Source organism: Anser brachyrhynchus, assembly GCF_964034855.1.
Source record: "Anser brachyrhynchus genome assembly, chromosome: 28".
Lineage (NCBI taxonomy): Eukaryota > Metazoa > Chordata > Aves > Anseriformes > Anatidae > Anser > Anser brachyrhynchus.
Window position 1 is genome coordinate 2664574 of NC_137721.1, and position 21827 is coordinate 2686400.

At 54.7% G+C, this 21827-nt stretch overlaps 7 protein-coding genes across 7 annotated transcripts; 3 read left to right on the plus strand and 4 right to left on the minus strand.

Annotated features, from left to right (window-relative positions):
• Window positions 1-260: 260 nt before the first annotated feature.
• Window positions 261-1146, minus strand: LOC308183578 (feather keratin 4-like). Its single transcript, XM_080569790.1, has one exon. The coding sequence runs from the start codon at window positions 953-955 to the stop codon at window positions 503-505; it is 453 nt and encodes a 150-aa protein (XP_080425916.1). The 5' UTR covers window positions 956-1146; the 3' UTR covers window positions 261-502.
• A 401-nt stretch (window positions 1147-1547) lies between these two features.
• Window positions 1548-2928, plus strand: LOC308183621 (feather keratin 4-like). Its single transcript, XM_080569835.1, has one exon. The coding sequence runs from the start codon at window positions 2060-2062 to the stop codon at window positions 2423-2425; it is 366 nt and encodes a 121-aa protein (XP_080425961.1). The 5' UTR covers window positions 1548-2059; the 3' UTR covers window positions 2426-2928.
• A 1428-nt stretch (window positions 2929-4356) lies between these two features.
• Window positions 4357-5541, minus strand: LOC308183571 (feather keratin 4-like). Its single transcript, XM_080569783.1, has one exon. The coding sequence runs from the start codon at window positions 5049-5051 to the stop codon at window positions 4599-4601; it is 453 nt and encodes a 150-aa protein (XP_080425909.1). The 5' UTR covers window positions 5052-5541; the 3' UTR covers window positions 4357-4598.
• A 102-nt stretch (window positions 5542-5643) lies between these two features.
• On the plus strand, window positions 5644-7024 carry LOC308183623 (feather keratin 4-like). Its single transcript, XM_080569837.1, has one exon. The coding sequence runs from the start codon at window positions 6156-6158 to the stop codon at window positions 6519-6521; it is 366 nt and encodes a 121-aa protein (XP_080425963.1). The 5' UTR covers window positions 5644-6155; the 3' UTR covers window positions 6522-7024.
• Window positions 7025-8452: 1428 nt separating this feature from the next.
• Window positions 8453-9637, minus strand: LOC308183575 (feather keratin 4-like). Its single transcript, XM_080569787.1, has one exon. It carries the CDS (start codon window positions 9145-9147, stop codon window positions 8695-8697), a length of 453 nt encoding a protein of 150 aa, XP_080425913.1. The 5' UTR covers window positions 9148-9637; the 3' UTR covers window positions 8453-8694.
• Window positions 9638-9913: 276 nt separating this feature from the next.
• Window positions 9914-11256, plus strand: LOC308183619 (feather keratin 4-like). The gene has a single exon (XM_080569833.1). The coding sequence runs from the start codon at window positions 10252-10254 to the stop codon at window positions 10615-10617; it is 366 nt and encodes a 121-aa protein (XP_080425959.1). The 5' UTR covers window positions 9914-10251; the 3' UTR covers window positions 10618-11256.
• A 6078-nt stretch (window positions 11257-17334) lies between these two features.
• On the minus strand, window positions 17335-19143 carry LOC308183555 (uncharacterized protein). The gene is made up of 2 exons (XM_080569760.1): window positions 19030-19143; window positions 17335-18364 (listed from the first exon to the last, which is right to left on the minus strand). Exon 2 carries the CDS (start codon window positions 18340-18342, stop codon window positions 17683-17685), a length of 660 nt encoding a protein of 219 aa, XP_080425886.1. The 5' UTR covers window positions 18343-18364; window positions 19030-19143; the 3' UTR covers window positions 17335-17682.
• Window positions 19144-21827: the final 2684 nt, after the last annotated feature.

The following is a 21827-nucleotide window of genomic DNA, read 5'->3' on the forward strand; positions in this document are numbered from 1 at the left end:
TCGCTCGGGGTTCCCCTCTGTTTCAGGACCTTGTATGGAGCGGCTGGAGGCAGCCCTGCTGGAGCCGGGGAGCAGGCTGCTTTCAGGCAGGGCCCTGGGAAATGGACTGCAGCCCTCAGTGTGGGAGTCAGGGCTGCCAGGGCCTTTTGCCAGGGCGTCCCGGCTCTTCGGGGGGCTGGGAGATCGAAGGGGCCATGTGCAGGGGGAGGGAGCCCTGGAGCCCCCGCGGGGCCTGGAAAGGAAAGGCAGAGAGGCAGGCATTGGATGCAGGCTTGCTTTATTGTCAAGGCAGGAAAGGACACAAGCACAGAGACGCGAGCAAGGCCCAGACAGGCAGGTGGTGCCTGGGGCTTCCAGAGAGGCGTTCTTCCTTCAGGCTTCTCCCAGGCGGTGGCCGGCACAGGGCCAAGAAAGGGCCCTGGGGGGCAGCACTGGAGGAGTCACATGTCTGTGAAGAGGAGGAGGAAGGACGAGGAGGAGAAGAGGTGGCACGGGCCTGGCTTTAGCAGGGCCCACAGGTGTCCCACAGCTTCTTGCTGTAGCGCGGCAAGAGGTAGGGGCTGCAGGCGGGAGAGGCGTAGGGCCTGCCAAAGGTACAGAGACCCCCCGAGCCCTGGGTGGCCCCCGCGCCGTAGAGGCCCCCCAGCCCCAAGGAGCCCCCAAAGGCGGGTGCCCCGGAGGAGCCCACCACGGCTTGCTGGGGGAAGGAGCTGAGGATGGGGCCGGGGAAGGTGACGACGACAGGGGGTGGCTGGATGAAGGCCGTCGAGTCGGGGCACTGCCGCGCGCACAGCTCGTTGCAGCTCTCAGCGATGGGCTGGGGGACGGTGACGCTGGTTTTCGGCGCGTACAGGTCGTTGCAAGCCATCTTGGTGTGAGAGAGCTGAGCCTGCAATGCAAAGCCCCCAGGGCCGGTGCTGTGAGTGAGGAGATGCCCTGGCAGAGCAGGGCCCATGCCCCAGCCAGGGGGCTCCCTCCTCAGCCCGCCCCGGCTCTCCACGCCTGCTCCCCGTGTGCCCGCGGCCCTCGCCTGCCCCCACAGAGCCCCTCTGCCCACAGCGCCTCCGGCAGGGCTCCCGTGGCCAGGGAGCCCCACGCCGGACCCTGCCCGAGGAGGCCCCACCACCCACCCTTTTCCCGAGCAGAGCCAGGCAGGAGCAGCAGATGCCAGCGCTTGCCCAGGACCACGCTTTTATGGGGGCTGGCGAGTGCGGGGAGGAGCTGGCCGCGCTGGGGGCACGTGGCCCATGGTGGCCGAGCCCCGCACTCCTCCCTGCACGCCACGGGGCTGTTGTGCTGACGCCTGTTCCTCACCAGCCCCCACCCGCTCCCTCAGCCCCTGCAATTACCCCGCTCGGACGCTCGCCAGCCCTCACCTAATGGGCAAATTAGCCCCGCTGCCGTCTCATCCCCTGCGTGCCTAAGAGGGCAGGGAGCGTGACAAAGGCGGGCTGCCAGCACCCTGAGTGCCACAGCTCTTCCCCAGGGGCTTGGTCTCGGGGCGGCCCCGTGCCCGCTGTGGAGAGCCCCGGGGCAGAGCCGCAGGGTCGCGGCGCTGGGCAAGAAGCAGCCACACGCCAGCGCCTCCATGACGTACGCACTGGAGTTGTTATCTCCAGAGGGGCGAGGTGACGAAACGCCAAATCAAAGGCGCTCCTCTCGGGCACTGCCTGCTCAGCACCACGCATTTGGCCCGCCAAGTGGAAAGGGGAGGGAAGCCAGCAAAGGGGCCTGTGCTGGTCCGGACAGGGGATGCTGACTCAGGGAGGGCAGGAGCAGGACAGCCTGGCCTCGGCAGGAGGGAGTGCCGCCTCTGCCCATTGGCCCAGCGGGCGCTGCGCAATGGCGGGGCCTGGATAAAAGCTCGGCCTGTGCGGGGCTCTCGCAAGCACTGCTCTGGCCACCTTCTGCTTGGGGAACAGGGTAAGTCTGCGAGCGCTTCTCCTCCTCCCCCGGCTCCTGCCCCTGGCCCCTACGCCTCGGCCTGGGCAGCTGCCCTCTACTGCTCCCTCGCATCGCACTCTGTGCCCTCTTGCAGAGCACCGTCCAGTCCCGCAAGATGGCTTGCTACGACCTGTGCCCGCCAAAAACCAGCGTCGCCATCCCCCAGCCCATCGCTGAGAGCTGCAACGAGCTGTGCGCGCGGCAGTGCCCCGACTCGACGGCCTTCATCCAGCCACCCCCTGTCGTCGTCACCTTCCCCGGCCCCATCCTCAGCTCCTTCCCCCAACAAGCCGTGGTGGGCTCCTCCGGGGCACCCGCCTTTGGGGGCTCCCTGGGGCTGGGGGGCCTCTACGGCGCGGGGGCCACCCAGGGCTCGGGGGGCCTCTGCACCTTTGGCAGGCCCTATGCTTCTCCCGCCTGCAGCCCCTACCTCTTGCCGCGCTACAGCAAGAAGCTGTGGGACACCTGTGGGCCCTGCTAATGCCAGGCCCTGCCCCACACCCCCTGCCAGCTGCCCCGACGCATGGCTGACCTCGTGGGCACGGGGTGCTGAGGAGCGCTGAGCATCTGCAGCCCCAGCCAAGGCCTGGGCAATGGCAGTGCCGGCCCCTTTGGCCTCTCCCGCCCTCTGCTGCATCCTATTTCCTCCACAGCCAGGGCCTTGTGCCCGGTTTGCCCTCTGCTCTCCCCCTCTCCCTTCCCCCTTCCTGCTCTCTGCGGCAAGAGCAGGACCCTTCAAGGCCTGTGGGGCCCATGGGCCAAGTCCTCCCGAGCCGCACTGCCGCACCGCCGGGGCTTGCGCAACCAGAAGCCACGCTCTGGAAAAGATCCTCTGCCCCCCCGACACGCCGCAGCCAGCCTCGCTGGCTCCTGCCCCTGCTCTCTGTCCACTTCTCCTGCCGTGCTGGGCACAATAAAGGTTTCCTGCATCCACTTCTGTCTCTCTCTTCCTCTCTCTGTGTTCCGAGTCAGGAAAGCAGCGGTGGGGGGGGCGTAGCGGAGGCTCCGGGGGAGGGCAAATGCTGGTGCTGAGAGGCCCAGGCCATTAGGGCAGAGAGCAGGAGAGGTGCTGGCAGTTCTGCTTTGCCTGGCCTTCTCTGCCCGGGAGCGTGACCAGCTCTGCCAAGTGGCGCTGCTCCGCAGAAGCGAGGCACCGTCTCTGGCAAGAAACGCAGAGGAAGAGGCCGGAGAGCAGGGATGGCTGAGCGCTGCACGCGGTGAGAGCATGGCCGGTCCCTTGCTGGAGGGCAGCCTTGCAGAAATGGCCCTGGGGCTGGTGGCCGCCCAGTGGAGCAGGAGCCAGCAACGTGCCTTGGGGCCGTGAGCGCTCCCCCCTGCTCCTGATCATTGGCAATAGGGTTAGCAGCAGCCATAAGACGTAAGGGCGCTGAGCATGGGTCGCCCCCTCCCCTTCTGTCTCCCCCTTTGTGGCCCCAGGCTGAGGTGACACCTCTTCCCAGGCAAGCCTCCTGCTGGCCTTGGGATTAAGCCCATCAGTGTTAGCACAAAGCCCACGTGTTGGATCCTTGGGTGTGGTGACGCCCGTTAAGGAAGAGGGAAGTGGCCCAGCTCAGGGAGCACTGGCTATAAAACGAAGCGGCAGCAAGCCCCAAGTGGCACTCAGGCTGGAGCTGCTGCTGCTGGCTGGCTGGCTGGCTGGCTGGCTGGCTGGCTGGAAGAAGCCTCTGCTCCCTCGGTGCTCAGGGCTGCCTGCAGCGTTGTCTTCTTCCTTTGAGTAGAGTGAGTTCTTTCCGGTCAAGACTGGCTCTAGCCTGTGGTGGTGGTGTGGTGGTGTTCAGTAAGGATTTGGCAGAGGGTCCGCGTGACTGATCTGTCTAGGAAATGCAAGAATCCTAGATGACAAGGAAGCCGAGCTGGTTCCTAGAAGTTTGGTTTGACTGCAAGCTCTGCTAATTGTATAGAAATTGCCTGCTAAAGATAAGCTCTGCTCACTGCTGGGCTGTGAGGGAAAAGCTCGGAGCTGAACGGTGCCCTGGGAGAAGTTCAGGTTGGCTCTTAGGGAGAAGCTCTTTCTTCAGCTAAGGGAGTGTGTAAGCCCAGGAACGGGCTGGGCAGGGAAGTGGTTTGGACTAGGCTTAGGCTTCGTTCAGGTCGCACTGCGTGGAGGCGGCAGTTGGCGTGCTGCTGATCCTCGCTCGGGGTTCCCCTCTGTTTCAGGACCTTGTATGGAGCGGCTGGAGGCAGCCCTGCTGGAGCCGGGGAGCAGGCTGCTTTCAGGCAGGGCCCTGGGAAATGGACTGCAGCCCTCAGTGTGGGAGTCAGGGCTGCCAGGGCCTTTTGCCAGGGCGTCCCGGCTCTTCGGGGGGCTGGGAGATCGAAGGGGCCATGTGCAGGGGGAGGGAGCCCTGGAGCCCCCGCGGGGCCTGGAAAGGAAAGGCAGAGAGGCAGGCATTGGATGCAGGCTTGCTTTATTGTCAAGGCAGGAAAGGACACAAGCACAGAGACGCGAGCAAGGCCCAGACAGGCAGGTGGTGCCTGGGGCTTCCAGAGAGGCGTTCTTCCTTCAGGCTTCTCCCAGGCGGTGGCCGGCACAGGGCCAAGAAAGGGCCCTGGGGGGCAGCACTGGAGGAGTCACATGTCTGTGAAGAGGAGGAGGAAGGACGAGGAGGAGAAGAGGTGGCACGGGCCTGGCTTTAGCAGGGCCCACAGGTGTCCCACAGCTTCTTGCTGTAGCGCGGCAAGAGGTAGGGGCTGCAGGCGGGAGAGGCGTAGGGCCTGCCAAAGGTACAGAGACCCCCCGAGCCCTGGGTGGCCCCCGCGCCGTAGAGGCCCCCCAGCCCCAAGGAGCCCCCAAAGGCGGGTGCCCCGGAGGAGCCCACCACGGCTTGCTGGGGGAAGGAGCTGAGGATGGGGCCGGGGAAGGTGACGACGACAGGGGGTGGCTGGATGAAGGCCGTCGAGTCGGGGCACTGCCGCGCGCACAGCTCGTTGCAGCTCTCAGCGATGGGCTGGGGGACGGCGACGCTGGTTTTCGGCGCGTACAGGTCGTTGCAAGCCATCTTGGTGTGAGAGAGCTGAGCCTGCAATGCAAAGCCCCCAGGGCCGGTGCTGTGAGTGAGGAGATGCCCTGGCAGAGCAGGGCCCATGCCCCAGCCAGGGGGCTCCCTCCTCAGCCCGCCCCGGCTCTCCACGCCTGCTCCCCGTGTGCCCGCGGCCCTCGCCTGCCCCCACAGAGCCCCTCTGCCCACAGCGCCTCCGGCAGGGCTCCCGTGGCCAGGGAGCCCCACGCCGGACCCTGCCCGAGGAGGCCCCACCACCCACCCTTTTCCCGAGCAGAGCCAGGCAGGAGCAGCGGATGCCAGCGCTTGCCCAGGACCACGCTTTTATGGGGGCTGGCGAGTGCGGGGAGGAGCTGGCCGCGCTGGGGGCACGTGGCCCATGGTGGCCGAGCCCCGCACTCCTCCCTGCACGCCACGGGGCTGTTGTGCTGACGCCTGTTCCTCACCAGCCCCCACCCGCTCCCTCAGCCCCTGCAATTACCCCGCTCGGACGCTCGCCAGCCCTCACCTAATGGGCAAATTAGCCCCGCTGCCGTCTCATCCCCTGCGTGCCTAAGAGGGCAGGGAGCGTGACAAAGGCGGGCTGCCAGCACCCTGAGTGCCACAGCTCTTCCCCAGGGGCTTGGTCTCGGGGCGGCCCCGTGCCCGCTGTGGAGAGCCCCGGGGCAGAGCCGCAGGGTCGCGGCGCTGGGCAAGAAGCAGCCACACGCCAGCGCCTCCATGACGTACGCACTGGAGTTGTTATCTCCAGAGGGGCGAGGTGACGAAACGCCAAATCAAAGGCGCTCCTCTCGGGCACTGCCTGCTCAGCACCACGCATTTGGCCCGCCAAGTGGAAAGGGGAGGGAAGCCAGCAAAGGGGCCTGTGCTGGTCCGGACAGGGGATGCTGACTCAGGGAGGGCAGGAGCAGGACAGCCTGGCCTCGGCAGGAGGGAGTGCCGCCTCTGCCCATTGGCCCAGCGGGCGCTGCGCAATGGCGGGGCCTGGATAAAAGCTCGGCCTGTGCGGGGCTCTCGCAAGCACTGCTCTGGCCACCTTCTGCTTGGGGAACAGGGTAAGTCTGCGAGCGCTTCTCCTCCTCCCCCGGCTCCTGCCCCTGGCCCCTACGCCTCGGCCTGGGCAGCTGCCCTCTACTGCTCCCTCGCATCGCACTCTGTGCCCTCTTGCAGAGCACCGTCCAGTCCCGCAAGATGGCTTGCTACGACCTGTGCCCGCCAAAAACCAGCGTCGCCATCCCCCAGCCCATCGCTGAGAGCTGCAACGAGCTGTGCGCGCGGCAGTGCCCCGACTCGACGGCCTTCATCCAGCCACCCCCTGTCGTCGTCACCTTCCCCGGCCCCATCCTCAGCTCCTTCCCCCAACAAGCCGTGGTGGGCTCCTCCGGGGCACCCGCCTTTGGGGGCTCCCTGGGGCTGGGGGGCCTCTACGGCGCGGGGGCCACCCAGGGCTCGGGGGGCCTCTGCACCTTTGGCAGGCCCTATGCTTCTCCCGCCTGCAGCCCCTACCTCTTGCCGCGCTACAGCAAGAAGCTGTGGGACACCTGTGGGCCCTGCTAATGCCAGGCCCTGCCCCACACCCCCTGCCAGCTGCCCCGACGCATGGCTGACCTCGTGGGCACGGGGTGCTGAGGAGCGCTGAGCATCTGCAGCCCCAGCCAAGGCCTGGGCAATGGCAGTGCCGGCCCCTTTGGCCTCTCCCGCCCTCTGCTGCATCCTATTTCCTCCACAGCCAGGGCCTTGTGCCCGGTTTGCCCTCTGCTCTCCCCCTCTCCCTTCCCCCTTCCTGCTCTCTGCGGCAAGAGCAGGACCCTTCAAGGCCTGTGGGGCCCATGGGCCAAGTCCTCCCGAGCCGCACTGCCGCACCGCCGGGGCTTGCGCAACCAGAAGCCACGCTCTGGAAAAGATCCTCTGCCCCCCCGACACGCCGCAGCCAGCCTCGCTGGCTCCTGCCCCTGCTCTCTGTCCACTTCTCCTGCCGTGCTGGGCACAATAAAGGTTTCCTGCATCCACTTCTGTCTCTCTCTTCCTCTCTCTGTGTTCCGAGTCAGGAAAGCAGCGGTGGGGGGGGCGTAGCGGAGGCTCCGGGGGAGGGCAAATGCTGGTGCTGAGAGGCCCAGGCCATTAGGGCAGAGAGCAGGAGAGGTGCTGGCAGTTCTGCTTTGCCTGGCCTTCTCTGCCCGGGAGCGTGACCAGCTCTGCCAAGTGGCGCTGCTCCGCAGAAGCGAGGCACCGTCTCTGGCAAGAAACGCAGAGGAAGAGGCCGGAGAGCAGGGATGGCTGAGCGCTGCACGCGGTGAGAGCATGGCCGGTCCCTTGCTGGAGGGCAGCCTTGCAGAAATGGCCCTGGGGCTGGTGGCCGCCCAGTGGAGCAGGAGCCAGCAACGTGCCTTGGGGCCGTGAGCGCTCCCCCCTGCTCCTGATCATTGGCAATAGGGTTAGCAGCAGCCATAAGACGTAAGGGCGCTGAGCATGGGTCGCCCCCTCCCCTTCTGTCTCCCCCTTTGTGGCCCCAGGCTGAGGTGACACCTCTTCCCAGGCAAGCCTCCTGCTGGCCTTGGGATTAAGCCCATCAGTGTTAGCACAAAGCCCACGTGTTGGATCCTTGGGTGTGGTGACGCCCGTTAAGGAAGAGGGAAGTGGCCCAGCTCAGGGAGCACTGGCTATAAAACGAAGCGGCAGCAAGCCCCAAGTGGCACTCAGGCTGGAGCTGCTGCTGCTGGCTGGCTGGCTGGCTGGCTGGCTGGCTGGCTGGAAGAAGCCTCTGCTCCCTCGGTGCTCAGGGCTGCCTGCAGCGTTGTCTTCTTCCTTTGAGTAGAGTGAGTTCTTTCCGGTCAAGACTGGCTCTAGCCTGTGGTGGTGGTGTGGTGGTGTTCAGTAAGGATTTGGCAGAGGGTCCGCGTGACTGATCTGTCTAGGAAATGCAAGAATCCTAGATGACAAGGAAGCCGAGCTGGTTCCTAGAAGTTTGGTTTGACTGCAAGCTCTGCTAATTGTATAGAAATTGCCTGCTAAAGATAAGCTCTGCTCACTGCTGGGCTGTGAGGGAAAAGCTCGGAGCTGAACGGTGCCCTGGGAGAAGTTCAGGTTGGCTCTTAGGGAGAAGCTCTTTCTTCAGCTAAGGGAGTGTGTAAGCCCAGGAACGGGCTGGGCAGGGAAGTGGTTTGGACTAGGCTTAGGCTTCGTTCAGGTCGCACTGCGTGGAGGCGGCAGTTGGCGTGCTGCTGATCCTCGCTCGGGGTTCCCCTCTGTTTCAGGACCTTGTATGGAGCGGCTGGAGGCAGCCCTGCTGGAGCCGGGGAGCAGGCTGCTTTCAGGCAGGGCCCTGGGAAATGGACTGCAGCCCTCAGTGTGGGAGTCAGGGCTGCCAGGGCCTTTTGCCAGGGCGTCCCGGCTCTTCGGGGGGCTGGGAGATCGAAGGGGCCATGTGCAGGGGGAGGGAGCCCTGGAGCCCCCGCGGGGCCTGGAAAGGAAAGGCAGAGAGGCAGGCATTGGATGCAGGCTTGCTTTATTGTCAAGGCAGGAAAGGACACAAGCACAGAGACGCGAGCAAGGCCCAGACAGGCAGGTGGTGCCTGGGGCTTCCAGAGAGGCGTTCTTCCTTCAGGCTTCTCCCAGGCGGTGGCCGGCACAGGGCCAAGAAAGGGCCCTGGGGGGCAGCACTGGAGGAGTCACATGTCTGTGAAGAGGAGGAGGAAGGACGAGGAGGAGAAGAGGTGGCACGGGCCTGGCTTTAGCAGGGCCCACAGGTGTCCCACAGCTTCTTGCTGTAGCGCGGCAAGAGGTAGGGGCTGCAGGCGGGAGAGGCGTAGGGCCTGCCAAAGGTACAGAGACCCCCCGAGCCCTGGGTGGCCCCCGCGCCATAGAGGCCCCCCAGCCCCAAGGAGCCCCCAAAGGCGGGTGCCCCGGAGGAGCCCACCACGGCTTGCTGGGGGAAGGAGCTGAGGATGGGGCCGGGGAAGGTGACGACGACAGGGGGTGGCTGGATGAAGGCCGTCGAGTCGGGGCACTGCCGCGCGCACAGCTCGTTGCAGCTCTCAGCGATGGGCTGGGGGACGGCGACGCTGGTTTTCGGCGCGTACAGGTCGTTGCAAGCCATCTTGGTGTGAGAGAGCTGAGCCTGCAATGCAAAGCCCCCAGGGCCGGTGCTGTGAGTGAGGAGATGCCCTGGCAGAGCAGGGCCCATGCCCCAGCCAGGGGGCTCCCTCCTCAGCCCGCCCCGGCTCTCCACGCCTGCTCCCCGTGTGCCCGCGGCCCTCGCCTGCCCCCACAGAGCCCCTCTGCCCACAGCGCCTCCGGCAGGGCTCCCGTGGCCAGGGAGCCCCACGCCGGACCCTGCCCGAGGAGGCCCCACCACCCACCCTTTTCCCGAGCAGAGCCAGGCAGGAGCAGCGGATGCCAGCGCTTGCCCAGGACCACGCTTTTATGGGGGCTGGCGAGTGCGGGGAGGAGCTGGCCGCGCTGGGGGCACGTGGCCCATGGTGGCCGAGCCCCGCACTCCTCCCTGCACGCCACGGGGCTGTTGTGCTGACGCCTGTTCCTCACCAGCCCCCACCCGCTCCCTCAGCCCCTGCAATTACCCCGCTCGGACGCTCGCCAGCCCTCACCTAATGGGCAAATTAGCCCCGCTGCCGTCTCATCCCCTGCGTGCCTAAGAGGGCAGGGAGCGTGACAAAGGCGGGCTGCCAGCACCCTGAGTGCCACAGCTCTTCCCCAGGGGCTTGGTCTCGGGGCGGCCCCGTGCCCGCTGTGGAGAGCCCCGGGGCAGAGCCGCAGGGTCGCGGCGCTGGGCAAGAAGCAGCCACACGCCAGCGCCTCCATGACGTACGCACTGGAGTTGTTATCTCCAGAGGGGCGAGGTGACGAAACGCCAAATCAAAGGCGCTCCTCTCGGGCACTGCCTGCTCAGCACCACGCATTTGGCCCGCCAAGTGGAAAGGGGAGGAAAGCCAGCAAAGGGGCCTGTGCTGGTCCGGACAGGGGATGCTGACTCAGGGAGGGCAGGAGCAGGACAGCCTGGCCTCGGCAGGAGGGAGTGCCGCCTCTGCCCATTGGCCCAGCGGGCGCTGCGCAATGGCGGGGCCTGGATAAAAGCTCGGCCTGTGCGGGGCTCTCGCAAGCACTGCTCTGGCCACCTTCTGCTTGGGGAACAGGGTAAGTCTGCGAGCGCTTCTCCTCCTCCCCCGGCTCCTGCCCCTGGCCCCTACGCCTCGGCCTGGGCAGCTGCCCTCTACTGCTCCCTCGCATCGCACTCTGTGCCCTCTTGCAGAGCACCGTCCAGTCCCGCAAGATGGCTTGCTACGACCTGTGCCCGCCAAAAACCAGCGTCGCCATCCCCCAGCCCATCGCTGAGAGCTGCAACGAGCTGTGCGCGCGGCAGTGCCCCGACTCGACGGCCTTCATCCAGCCACCCCCTGTCGTCGTCACCTTCCCCGGCCCCATCCTCAGCTCCTTCCCCCAGCAAGCCGTGGTGGGCTCCTCCGGGGCACCCGCCTTTGGGGGCTCCCTGGGGCTGGGGGGCCTCTACGGCGCGGGGGCCACCCAGGGCTCGGGGGGCCTCTGCACCTTTGGCAGGCCCTATGCTTCTCCCGCCTGCAGCCCCTACCTCTTGCCGCGCTACAGCAAGAAGCTGTGGGACACCTGTGGGCCCTGCTAATGCCAGGCCCTGCCCCACACCCCCTGCCAGCTGCCCCGACGCATGGCTGACCTCGTGGGCACGGGGTGCTGAGGAGCGCTGAGCATCTGCAGCCCCAGCCAAGGCCTGGGCAATGGCAGTGCCGGCCCCTTTGGCCTCTCCCGCCCTCTGCTGCATCCTATTTCCTCCACAGCCAGGGCCTTGTGCCCGGTTTGCCCTCTGCTCTCCCCCTCTCCCTTCCCCCTTCCTGCTCTCTGCGGCAAGAGCAGGACCCTTCAAGGCCTGTGGGGCCCATGGGCCAAGTCCTCCCGAGCCGCACTGCCGCACCGCCGGGGCTTGCGCAACCAGAAGCCACGCTCTGGAAAAGATCCTCTGCCCCCCCGACACGCCGCAGCCAGCCTCGCTGGCTCCTGCCCCTGCTCTCTGTCCACTTCTCCTGCCGTGCTGGGCACAATAAAGGTTTCCTGCATCCACTTCTGTCTCTCTCTTCCTCTCTCTGTGTTCCGAGTCAGGAAAGCAGCGGTGGGGGGGCGTAGCGGAGGCTCCGGGGGAGGGCAAATGCTGGTGCTGAGAGGCCCAGGCCATTAGGGCAGAGAGCAGGAGAGGTGCTGGCAGTTCTGCTTTGCCTGGCCTTCTCTGCCCGGGAGCGTGACCAGCTCTGCCAAGTGGCACTGCTCCGCAGAAGCGAGGCACCGTCTCTGGCAAGAAACGCAGAGGAAGAGGCCGGAGAGCAGGGATGGCTGAGCGCTGCACGCGGTGAGAGCATGGCCGGTCCCTTGCTGGAGGGCAGCCTTGCAGAAATGGCCCTGGGGCTGGTGGCCGCCCAGTGGAGCAGGAGCCAGCAACGTGCCTTGGGGCCGTGAGCGCTCCCCCCTGCTCCTGATCATTGGCAATAGGGTTAGCAGCAGCCATAAGACGTAAGGGCGCTGAGCATGGGTCGCCCCCTCCCCTTCTGTCTCCCCCTTTGTGGCCCCAGGCTGAGGTGACACCTCTTCCCAGGCAAGCCTCCTGCTGGCCCTGGCATTAAGCCAGTAGCAGAGTCTCCGGGGGGCAAATGCTGGTGTTGAGAGGCCCAGGGCCCTGTTGGGTCACAAGGGGTGAGGGGAGTAGTCATGGCATAGAGGGCCTTTTTTATGGTGCTGCTGGGTCAGGGCAGAGAGCAGGAGAGGTGTTGGGTATAAAGCAAAGCTGCAGGAAGTCCGAAGTGGCACCCAGGCTGGATCTGCTGCTGCCTGGCAGGAAGGACGAATCGTCTTCTCCCTTGGTGGTCAGTCTGTCTTCAGCGTTGCCTTCCTTTGAGAAGTGAATGAGCTCTTTCTTGTCAGTACTGGCTGGTCTGCTGTTGCTGTTTCTTCTGCAGCACCCACCCTCTCTCAGTCCCTGTAATTACCCTTCTGGCATGCTCGTCTCTGCCCTGCCCCCTCTGCACCTCCCATTCTCCCCGCCTCTTGCCTCTCCTTCTCGCTCTCCTGCATGAGGCTGTGTACACCATTGGGCCTGCTAAAGCCAGCCTCTCAGCTCACATATTTGTTAGACATTTGTAGGTGCCACTGATCCCAAAAGATACATCTTTTTTTTTTATTTTCTGAAATGTTTTCATCTTCCTTTTTCAATATTTGTTCACATATCTACTTTCTCAGGTTGCATGTGGTCCTTTTTATATCTTGCTTACCTTTTAATGGTTTGCTCATTCTTTTTTTTTTTTTCTTGAAACATATATTTAGCTGTGTTTGAACTTTAATGTTAATAATTGCAATGGTAGATATGTGCATAATCTTGTTGGTGTTTTTTAGTCTTGTCACCCTCATCTTTTATTGTTTTCTGATTTTGTTTTACTTGTGTTTCCCAATAAATCTTTTCTTCTTGTTTTTTTTTTCTTTTTTCTTTTTTTTTTCCCTTTTTGTTTTCTTTTTCCATATGTAGCCTTCTTGTATATTCATGTGGATCTGTATTTGTCCATAAGGCTAAAGACTCTCTGCTTATTTACCACAGTGACAAGACTCTCTGTTTATTTGCCACAGCCAGTTTTCTCTGTATCCTTTCAGCAACATGGTACACTCTTTCTTGTTGTAGTTTCTAGTATCAATCATTTTGAGTAGTGCTTTTTATTCTGTGTCAGTTAAGTATTTAGTAATGAGAGAGAGACAGATTTGAAGATTAAGTGTAACTGTCTTCATCTTGTTCATATTTACCTCCTTTTCAATTTTTTAAGTTCAAAAATTACCTCCTGCATCTTACTACTGTACATTTTTTCCCTCCTTTCTTTTCTGATATCTATAGTTGATTTTCATTATCATACAGTAATCTATATTCTTTAAAATGCATAATGAGTTACCTCTGGGTGATGCGCCTGGTATTTTATAAAACCTTCACTTTCTGCATCTACTATGAAAACAGATTCAGAATTTTCTCTAATAATAATATTTGACACACAGCTACAGTTTAGAGAGTTGTTTTAAGATGATAATAACTCCAATACTGCTGTCTCTTATTTAAAGTGCAGGAATGATATTCAGTTTTTAAAACATCTCCTTTCAACTCTCTTAATCTCACTTCTTTATCATCCAGCTTTACAACTTCACCCTTCCTAGTTGCTTAAAGATCTAGAGACACAACGGCAAGAATGGGAAGTTTGTATTGCAGGATCCACGCTCCTGCTGAAGATGTTTGTTGACACGCTGGGAGAGGAGCAGACTGCTCTGGATGACACAAAAGGGAAAGTAGGGCAGAGACAGAGCTGGCCAGCTCCAGTGGCTACAGACCATATTCTGATTAGGGGAGCGATAGGGCTCTCTGTTTAGCCTGATGCTATTACTCACCCCTGGGACACTCACATTGCATTATAACAAAACAGTCTACTTGCATAAATCATTAGTCAGTGTTTCTAAACTGCTTTGATATCCTTTGTTCCTTAGAAGCCTGAGAAAATCTGTAGTAATCTTTTTTTTTTTCCCACAGGAACCCCCAAAAGACATTTTAGAATTGGAAGAACATTTAAATAACAATGTTTTTATACATAAAGTAAGGCTAGCAAGTGGAGAGAGGAAATGGAGGTCTTGGATGTGGGGAGGGCTTGTTGCCCAGAGAGAGTAATAAGGCACAACTTGCTCTGATTTGTAAACATCATGGTAAACTATAAATGTGGGCAAGGAAGTCATCCTTAGAGACTGGGTAAAATGTAGATTGCAGTAATTCATTTTCTATGCCTGGAGAGAGATTTTTGTCTTCCCCTGCAATAAATGCAAGGCGGAGCTTATTGGGAAAACACTGATTTTTAGCCAGCATTTGTTTCCACTTTCTTCCCCAGCCACAAGTCCTACCAAATTCCAAGGAGAAAAAAAAAATCAAAAATCTAATCAATTTCTTTATTACATGAAGAGAAAAAAAAATATGAGTCAAGCTGTATCAAAACTAGAAATATTCAGCTTAGGTACTGCAGGAATTAAGTCCAGATCAGCTCTGGGCATCTTCTTAGCGTTGCCAATGGGAAGAGTCCATAGAATGTCTTGGACATGGATAAAAACATTAGAGTTGGAATAGAAGATACAGACTATCCTCTGTAAAAGTACAGGGGGGGAAAGATAAATAATCACAAATGTATGTAGAGTTTCTTTCTGCAAAGTATAGTTTTAAATACAGATATTTTTTCATCTGATACACACTGTGTGTGACATCTGATTGAGATTTTTTTTTTAATGAACTAAAAGAAAAGCTGTGTTAATGTTGACCCATGAGAGCCAGGACTTCCAATGGTGTTCTAATTAAAGTAATGGCATGCACCACCTTGACACCTGTACATAAAAGTGATGTAATTGTGTAACACTGAAGTGTCTAAATCACTAACACATTTTCAAACATTAACACAACACTAAACAGTAGCTAGGTTGAACACCAATTAAAGTTTGTGAAATCACTACAACGTACTTTTTTTTCAAGGAGCCCCAGAACATACTTGGTAAGGTTTAATGCCGACATCATCTAAAAAAAAAAACTGCATCTGCTTCTTTGCTTTTTCCTTGTAGTCATACCTGTTTTGGTTCATCTTGGGCAGGGGTGGGACTTTATATACATCTGGCTGATGATTTCTTTGATTTCCTAACACAAATCACTGTCAGCAGAACCGTGGGCTCCTTTAAAGCTGAATTTCAACGCACATTTAAACTCTTATAATGAAGCAAAATGATTTTTTTTACATATGATTGAGCTGGCACATTTATAGGTAGATGAAAAGACTGTTCCTCTCTGTGGAAAGCTGTTGGTGAATAACAGTGTGTACTGTAGGATCTCTGCTAATATTCATGATCACTTGAAACTCATCTGAGGTTAACAAGGTCTGTTAAAGTTAGGGATGGAAAACACAGATTCCTGGGTAGTCCTATGCTAAGCTTCATTATGCCTCCAACTAATTTACCAGATAAATTTTAAGGGCTGTTAAGGAAAAATGTGCATGTCAGCCAAAGCTGAGTCTTACAAAATCTTTGAGCAGCCCTACTTATGACAAATTCATAAAGGACAAGGTAACATGTAGAGTCAGCTTAATGCACATGGTAATTCCAGTCAGGTCACTGTAATGATAGTAGGAATTACACTAGCCAATTAAGAACTAAGATTAAAGAAATCCATCACATGATACGAGAACTTGAATAAAATTATAACTATGGCAACCACAAAAATTTCAGCATGCAGAACTGTTAAACAATTTCTGTTAGCAGACAAGCGCCAAATGAGTTTCAAATCCTGAAGGCGTGTCAAGAAACTCTATATAAACTTTAGCCCCTGAGTACATCCAGACACTTTTTGGGGCTTATTCACCTTGCTGAGCTTAGTGAGTATGGTTTTTAGATTTCTTGTATTTCCTATAGGCATACTCAGATTTTGAGCAGCATTAGGTGGTTTATCTCTGTAACTATTCTGTTAGTGAAAGCAAGGCTGAATGCAGGATTAGGGGAATGGGTGTGAATGCAGAAACTCATTCCTCATAAAAAAAATTTGGATATTCTAAGCCAAGGAGATTAAAAATCACAGATGAAAACAATGTTATTTCAGATCATTATTTTAATATTCTATGAAGTTTAAGATACATCTAATAAATGACCACTTTTTCAGCTTTGTTCAGTGGCATTCTGGGGGATATAAGTAAACACTCTATTTCAAGCAAAGCCACATCTTGGGGCTTGCAGTCTGACCTTCATCCTGCAAGATGGCTTGCAACGACCTGTACCCACCGAAAACCAGCGTCGCCGTCCCCCAGCCCATCGCTGAGAGCTGCAATGAGCTGTGCGCGTGACAGTGCCCCAACTCGACGGCCTTCATCCAGCCACCCCCTGTCGTCGTCACCTTCCCCGGCCCCATCCTCAGCTCCTTCCCCCAGCAAGCCATGGTGGGCTCCTCCGGGGCACCCGCCTTTGGGGGCTCTTCCACCTCTGGGGCATGCATCAGCTCGGGGAGCCTCTGCAGCAGGACTCTGTATAACTCTGGGGCATTTCTTGGCTGCAGGTACAGGAGCTCAGCCCTCTCCACCCTCAGCAACAGGTACTCCAGCCCCTTCTCCTCCCACTTCTCCTCCCACTGGTACAGCCAGCTCCTCTAAAGTAGCTGCAGGCCAAGACAGCAGGAGCATCCCTGTTGATGACGCATTAAACACCTCAGACTATTTATCTAAATTCCTCCTGTCTCATTTCTCATTTTATGCTAGTTGAGGATATTTCTCACAGATTAATTTAAGAAATGCAGGGATTTTAAACCATGTCAATGAAGTTTATGTTGTTTTCCTCCAACTTTAACTGTCTTCGCAGTTTTGATGCATAATGCAATCAGATTTCTGCTCCCCCAGCCCCAGTCATGTCTTTGTAACAGTCTTACAGGTTGGGAAGTTCAGCTCTTGGTATCAGGTTTCCATACCCATCACTGATAGGCAAATGTAGCTCAAAAAGCTTGCACAAATCCCACTCTTACCATTGGTGGGCTTTTCCCCTTGTTCCTTTGTCTACTGTTGTCTTACAACAACAAGAACAGTTAAAGCTAAAGACAAAAAAAAAAAAGCTACCTCCACACTTTTTCTTCGTCATGTAAGAGCTCTGCTGCCAAGCAGGTCAGAGTAGGGTCTATGAACTCGTCTGAGCTCAACACACAATTCATACTATACATCCCAACCTTCAAAGGATAATAGGGTAATATACCAGGACAACTTGTATAAGTGGAAATAAAAATAAAATAAAATAAATAAAATAAAATAATAAAATAAAATAAAATAAAATAAATAAAATAAAATAAAATAAAATAAAATAAAATAAAATAAAATAAAATAAAATAAAATAAAATAAAATAAAATAAAATAAAATAAAATAAAATAAAATAAAATAAAATAAAATATTTCCTGCACAGGAAAAAACAAACAAACAAACAAAAAAAACCCACACCATAGTGCACCCAGTATGTTTCAACATAAAAACACAAATGCAGAAACTGATGTGTAAGCCATTTTAAGGCCACTGACAGTTCTGCAAAATACCTACTGACTAAAGTCCTAGAAAACAATAATCATTATTATTAGTAGTAGTACTAATAATAATAAATTAAATGGACACACCTAAGAATTGCATGAAAGTCTGAACAACAGTTCATTTTTTCACATGACGTTTGGATTCCTGAGGGAGTCTAGATACCACATCACTGTACAAGAGCTAATTTTGTTCCCAGAGGAGGCTGAGGGACAAATGAAAACCAAGGAGTCTCACGTGCAACACCACAGGACTTTATTGTGACAGGGAAGCATAGCAGGCGATTACAGAAACTCAAGGTGATCCAAGGGGAAAGGCATGATGCAGGTACTGCGTCGTGGGTACTGGTGCCCTGCTCAGGGCCCCAGGGCCAGTTGAGGTGGCAGGAGGCTGCAGGGGATGCCGAGGCAGCAGCCAGGGCACTCTGTGGCACAGGGCAGTGGGACACTGGGCACACAGCCACATCCAGTCCCCAGGCCCCGGCAGCTGATGGGTGCTGCTGGTCCCCAGGGTTCTTGCTCCATGTCCCCATGCCAGGGTCCTTGCTTCAGAGCTGTCACTGGCTCTGGGCATGGCTGCGGTGGCCTTAGAAAGACCCACAGCTACCGCGGCGGGACCTTCTCCACCTGGTACCAGGGAGGCAATAGCCCATGCCACAGGAGGAGAGGCCAGAGCTGTAGGACCTGCCAAAATTGCCAAAGCCACTAGAGCCATACAGGCCCCCGTAGCCCAGGGAGCCCCCGTAGCTCAAGTCATCCCCATAACCTAGGCAGCTCCCATAGCCCAGGGACCCGCCATAGCCCCCCAGGCCAAAGGAGCTCCCGTAGCCCTGGGACCCGCCATAGCCCCCCAGGCCAAAGGAGCCCCTATAGCCCAGGGAGCTGCCATAGCCCCCCAAGCCCAGAGAGCCCCCATAGCCCTGGAACCCCCCCAGGCCAAAGGAGCCCCCAAAGCCTCGGGACCCTCCAAAACCAAAGGGGCCCCCATAGCCCAGGGAGCCCCCATAGCCCAGGGAGCTTCGGGAGCTGAAGGAGCCCCCCAGAGTGGCTGGGCCCGAGGATCCCACAATGCTCTCCTGAGGAAAAGAGCTGAGCACAGGGCCCGGGACTGTCACCACTGCCGGCGGGGGGATGATCACAGCTCTGGAGGGGGGACACTGCTGCACGCATGGCTCATTGTAGCTCTCGGCAATTGGCTGAGGGCAGGTCACCCCGTAGGGTCTGTAGGACTCCATGGAGCAAGACATCCTTCTTGTAGTGGTTGTGAGTCTGCAGTGCACAGCAAGAAGCAAGTTTAAGGTAAATGGACAAGCGTTAGAGCTTCACTATGAGGAGATGAACCAAGATTTCTAAGTGTTGAATGCGTTTCTGAATCACCAGCAGTTAAGAGTAAATTTATGTATATAACAAATGAAACTCTTTCTTCTATCAACTGCCCTTATACTATCTTTAATCTTATCATGATCAGCTTTGTGAAGAATCTGGTGTGAAACACAAATTCTGTTCTGGAGAAATTACTAGGTGCCAGACTGGAGTAACTCAATGATCTGTCTCCAGCGTTTTGTAGTGCTGAGGTACAAAATGCTGGAGACAGGTACATTTTGTAATGCTGTCTCCAGCATTTTGTACTGCGTTCACAAGGTGTAAGAACCAGAGAAAAAGAAGTCAGTATGAAGAGGAGAAAAATCTCATTGCCTGTATGTGTTAATTCAGGCTTCCTAACGCACTTCAAGTATTCGTATTTTTCTAGCTTGAAGATTTACTTCCTATCCTAACGCAGTGACTCCTGATGCTCTGCCTGGACAGATTCATTTTCAGAATGAAACAAAGGGTGTAAATCTGTGATCACACATGCAGGAATCTTCTCCATGGTAAAAGCACTGTAAAAATAAAAGGTAATGGTAGTAGAAAGACAGAGTGGAAACCACGCTTACCTTGTTTGCTGCGGAGACTGAGGCAAGAGAAGCGGATAGATGGGCTGCAGGGAACATGAGTTTTTATATGCTTCCCCAGCCGCTGTCTTTAAGCCATCATTTGTGCCTCTGGTCCTAATTTGTTACAAAACAAACATGATAGTGGGAGCTTTCATATTGCCTTGTCAGCACTGTCCCTCCCAAGAGTTACTATGGGTGTGATACAATGCTGATGACAATCAGTTATCTGTGATTTTCATTTTAGAGGATTTATGAAACTTGCATCCAAAGGGTTGCATCCTGTACAGTCATTGACTAAAAGCCAGAGCAAGAAACATGCGTCATGTTAGTCCCATTTTAATGTTTGGGATAGTACCTGCATGACATGGGGCCCTTTCTGTGCCATGTGCAAGAACTAGGTGAAGGTCATCTAATGTGAGCTAGACATTCAGCTCTGAGAGGACACAAGTTCCCCTCACACAGAATCACAGGAGGGTTCAGCTTGGAAGGGACCTCTGGAGGTCATCAGTTCCATGCCCCGGGCTCAAGCAAGGCCATCCAGAGCAGGTTGCCCAGGATCATGTCCAGGCAGCTTTTGAAGATCTCCAAGAAGAGAATCTACAACCTCCGTGGCCAACCTGTGCCAGTTCTCAGTCACTCTCAAATTTAAAAAAAAAAAAAAAAGTGCTTCTACCTCTTGTCCTCTTCTTGCAGTTGGTTGGGGATCTATAAACATTCTGACAGATCAGGGCAAAGGGCTGACGTTTTGCAGGCTCACTTCTGATGGAATAGGTGTTGTGGTCAGACACCACCTTGGTGTCTTTTGGTTGGGTACTGAGAGGGTGGTCGGGCACTGGAACAGGCTCCCCAGGGCAGTGGTCATAGCAACAGGCCCGCTGGAGTTCAAGAAGTGTTTGGATACCGCTCTCAGACATAGGATTGGATTTTTTGGTGGTCCTGTATGGAGCCAGGAGTTTGACTCGATATGGGTCCTTGTGGGTCCCTTTCAACTTGGGAGATTCTGTGATTCTATGATCAGTATTGCTAGTAACAGCAAGAGAGCAATAGGACATGACAAAGTTTCTAGCTTGGTTTAAGCTTTTCGTTTTATCTATAACTAATTCAGGCAGGGAGATTTGTGTCTGATTTAATGCATTTCCAGTGACATAGGGGAATGATACAGTCCCGTTGTTGCTATAAATATTAACTACAACCCAAGTGGAGCTGGCATTCACCTATTGAAATGTCTTCCAACATCATTCACTCAACTCTGCTGAGACAATTCAGATGACACCAGGTTAAAAGAGGAGAGGCTGAGCTGAGAATGGCTGCTCCAGAGAAGCAGAAAAGGCCTTCTTGATGCCATCAGAATGGTTAATGGGGTCTCTGTCTAAAGCTAATAACCACTTGAAAATTTAATTTGGAATCTCACCTTTTGCAAGTTAGAAATACATTTTAAAACAATCCTTATTTTCCTTTTTTTTTGTTTTTGTTTTTAATCCCAATCCCAGAAGTACTGACAACTTAAGAAAAAATGGGAAATTAAAATATATCCCTTTTAATAGCATTTTATTAATGGGATAATTCTGTGGTATCACACAATTATTTGCCAATCTGTTGTTTTCTAATTTAACAATATTTCAAAAGATAGGCTATAAATGACCTCGAAATTGTTAAATAGCTGTACCTTTGAAGTGTCATCAGGATTTGCTGATAATAATGAGAGGCACCTGGAAGATAATGACTTTAAGCTGCTTCACAAACACTCATTAACACTTAATGCTTGCAATTTCTGTTATAATCATGCTAAATGAAGAAGGGCAGGATTTAGAAGCTCCCTTGTTATGAAACAGCATCATTCAAAAATATGCCAACCAACATCACTCATTTTGCTTCCATAATCAGGCTGTGATTTTTAAATTTGACGCTCGCAACAATTTGATTTTCATTCATAATGTCAAGCTCTTTATTCTAATAAATATTAATAAGTTTGGGGAGATTACAATGTCCATGCTATGAATGCAAATTGTAGCTTCATCTCCCTTTATGAGCCTGTATTTTGGTAATATGCCTGAAATTCTAATACCTTAAATTCTAAGGAAAAAATAAGAGCCCCCTTAAAGGTTACCTGAATTTTCAGGCTGAACAAGTTATCCGTCCATGTTCTGAAAAACAAAAGGTCTCAAACTGATGTCCTAAATTCTCTGCTCTCATAGTCTCCAGATCTCATGCTGTCACCCCTACATGACCCCCTCTCTTACACATGAAGCTGTACATTATGACACAGAGCACTTGGTCCACACACCTCTAAACTGATGCTCTTGCACAAGATTTGCATGCTGATGGTAGCACGTCGGTGTAGAACAATCCTACAACAATTGAATATGAATTTTTAGTAGGTGTTTGTGAAGCCTCTTATCATTCCTAGGAAGATCTGGAACATCTCTGAGATGTGTCACTGACATTTCAAAGACAACAGTAAAATAACAATAGAAGCCACTTTATAATTCGTCAGTAATTAATGTCATTTGGGTTGCAAACAAAGATTAAAAAAAAAAAATGTTTCTAAACCAGATGTGGATACCTGAAATTCTTCTTTGTACTACCTCTTTCCCCCCTTTTTATCCACTTTCAGTGTGTTTCACCTTCCAAAATGACTCCTAGTTGCTGTTGTAACTATTTTCAAAAAAAAAAAAAAAAAGAAAAGGCTGTTTTGAAGTGGCTGACTGGGGGACGCTTTGCCACTCCTTCTATACTTGAATATTTATTGTTCTTCACACTAAAGGTCTTGAAAGAGATATACAAAAAAAAAAAAGTTT

Coding starts and splice junctions, on each gene's coding strand:
- LOC308183578 (XM_080569790.1), bottom strand. CDS start 955: ATGGGCCCTGCTCTGCCAGGGCATCTCCTCACTCACAGCACCGGCCCT.
- LOC308183621 (XM_080569835.1), top strand. CDS start 2,060: ATGGCTTGCTACGACCTGTGCCCGCCAAAAACCAGCGTCGCCATCCCC.
- LOC308183571 (XM_080569783.1), bottom strand. CDS start 5,051: ATGGGCCCTGCTCTGCCAGGGCATCTCCTCACTCACAGCACCGGCCCT.
- LOC308183623 (XM_080569837.1), top strand. CDS start 6,156: ATGGCTTGCTACGACCTGTGCCCGCCAAAAACCAGCGTCGCCATCCCC.
- LOC308183575 (XM_080569787.1), bottom strand. CDS start 9,147: ATGGGCCCTGCTCTGCCAGGGCATCTCCTCACTCACAGCACCGGCCCT.
- LOC308183619 (XM_080569833.1), top strand. CDS start 10,252: ATGGCTTGCTACGACCTGTGCCCGCCAAAAACCAGCGTCGCCATCCCC.
- LOC308183555 (XM_080569760.1), bottom strand. CDS start 18,342: ATGTCTTGCTCCATGGAGTCCTACAGACCCTACGGGGTGACCTGCCCT.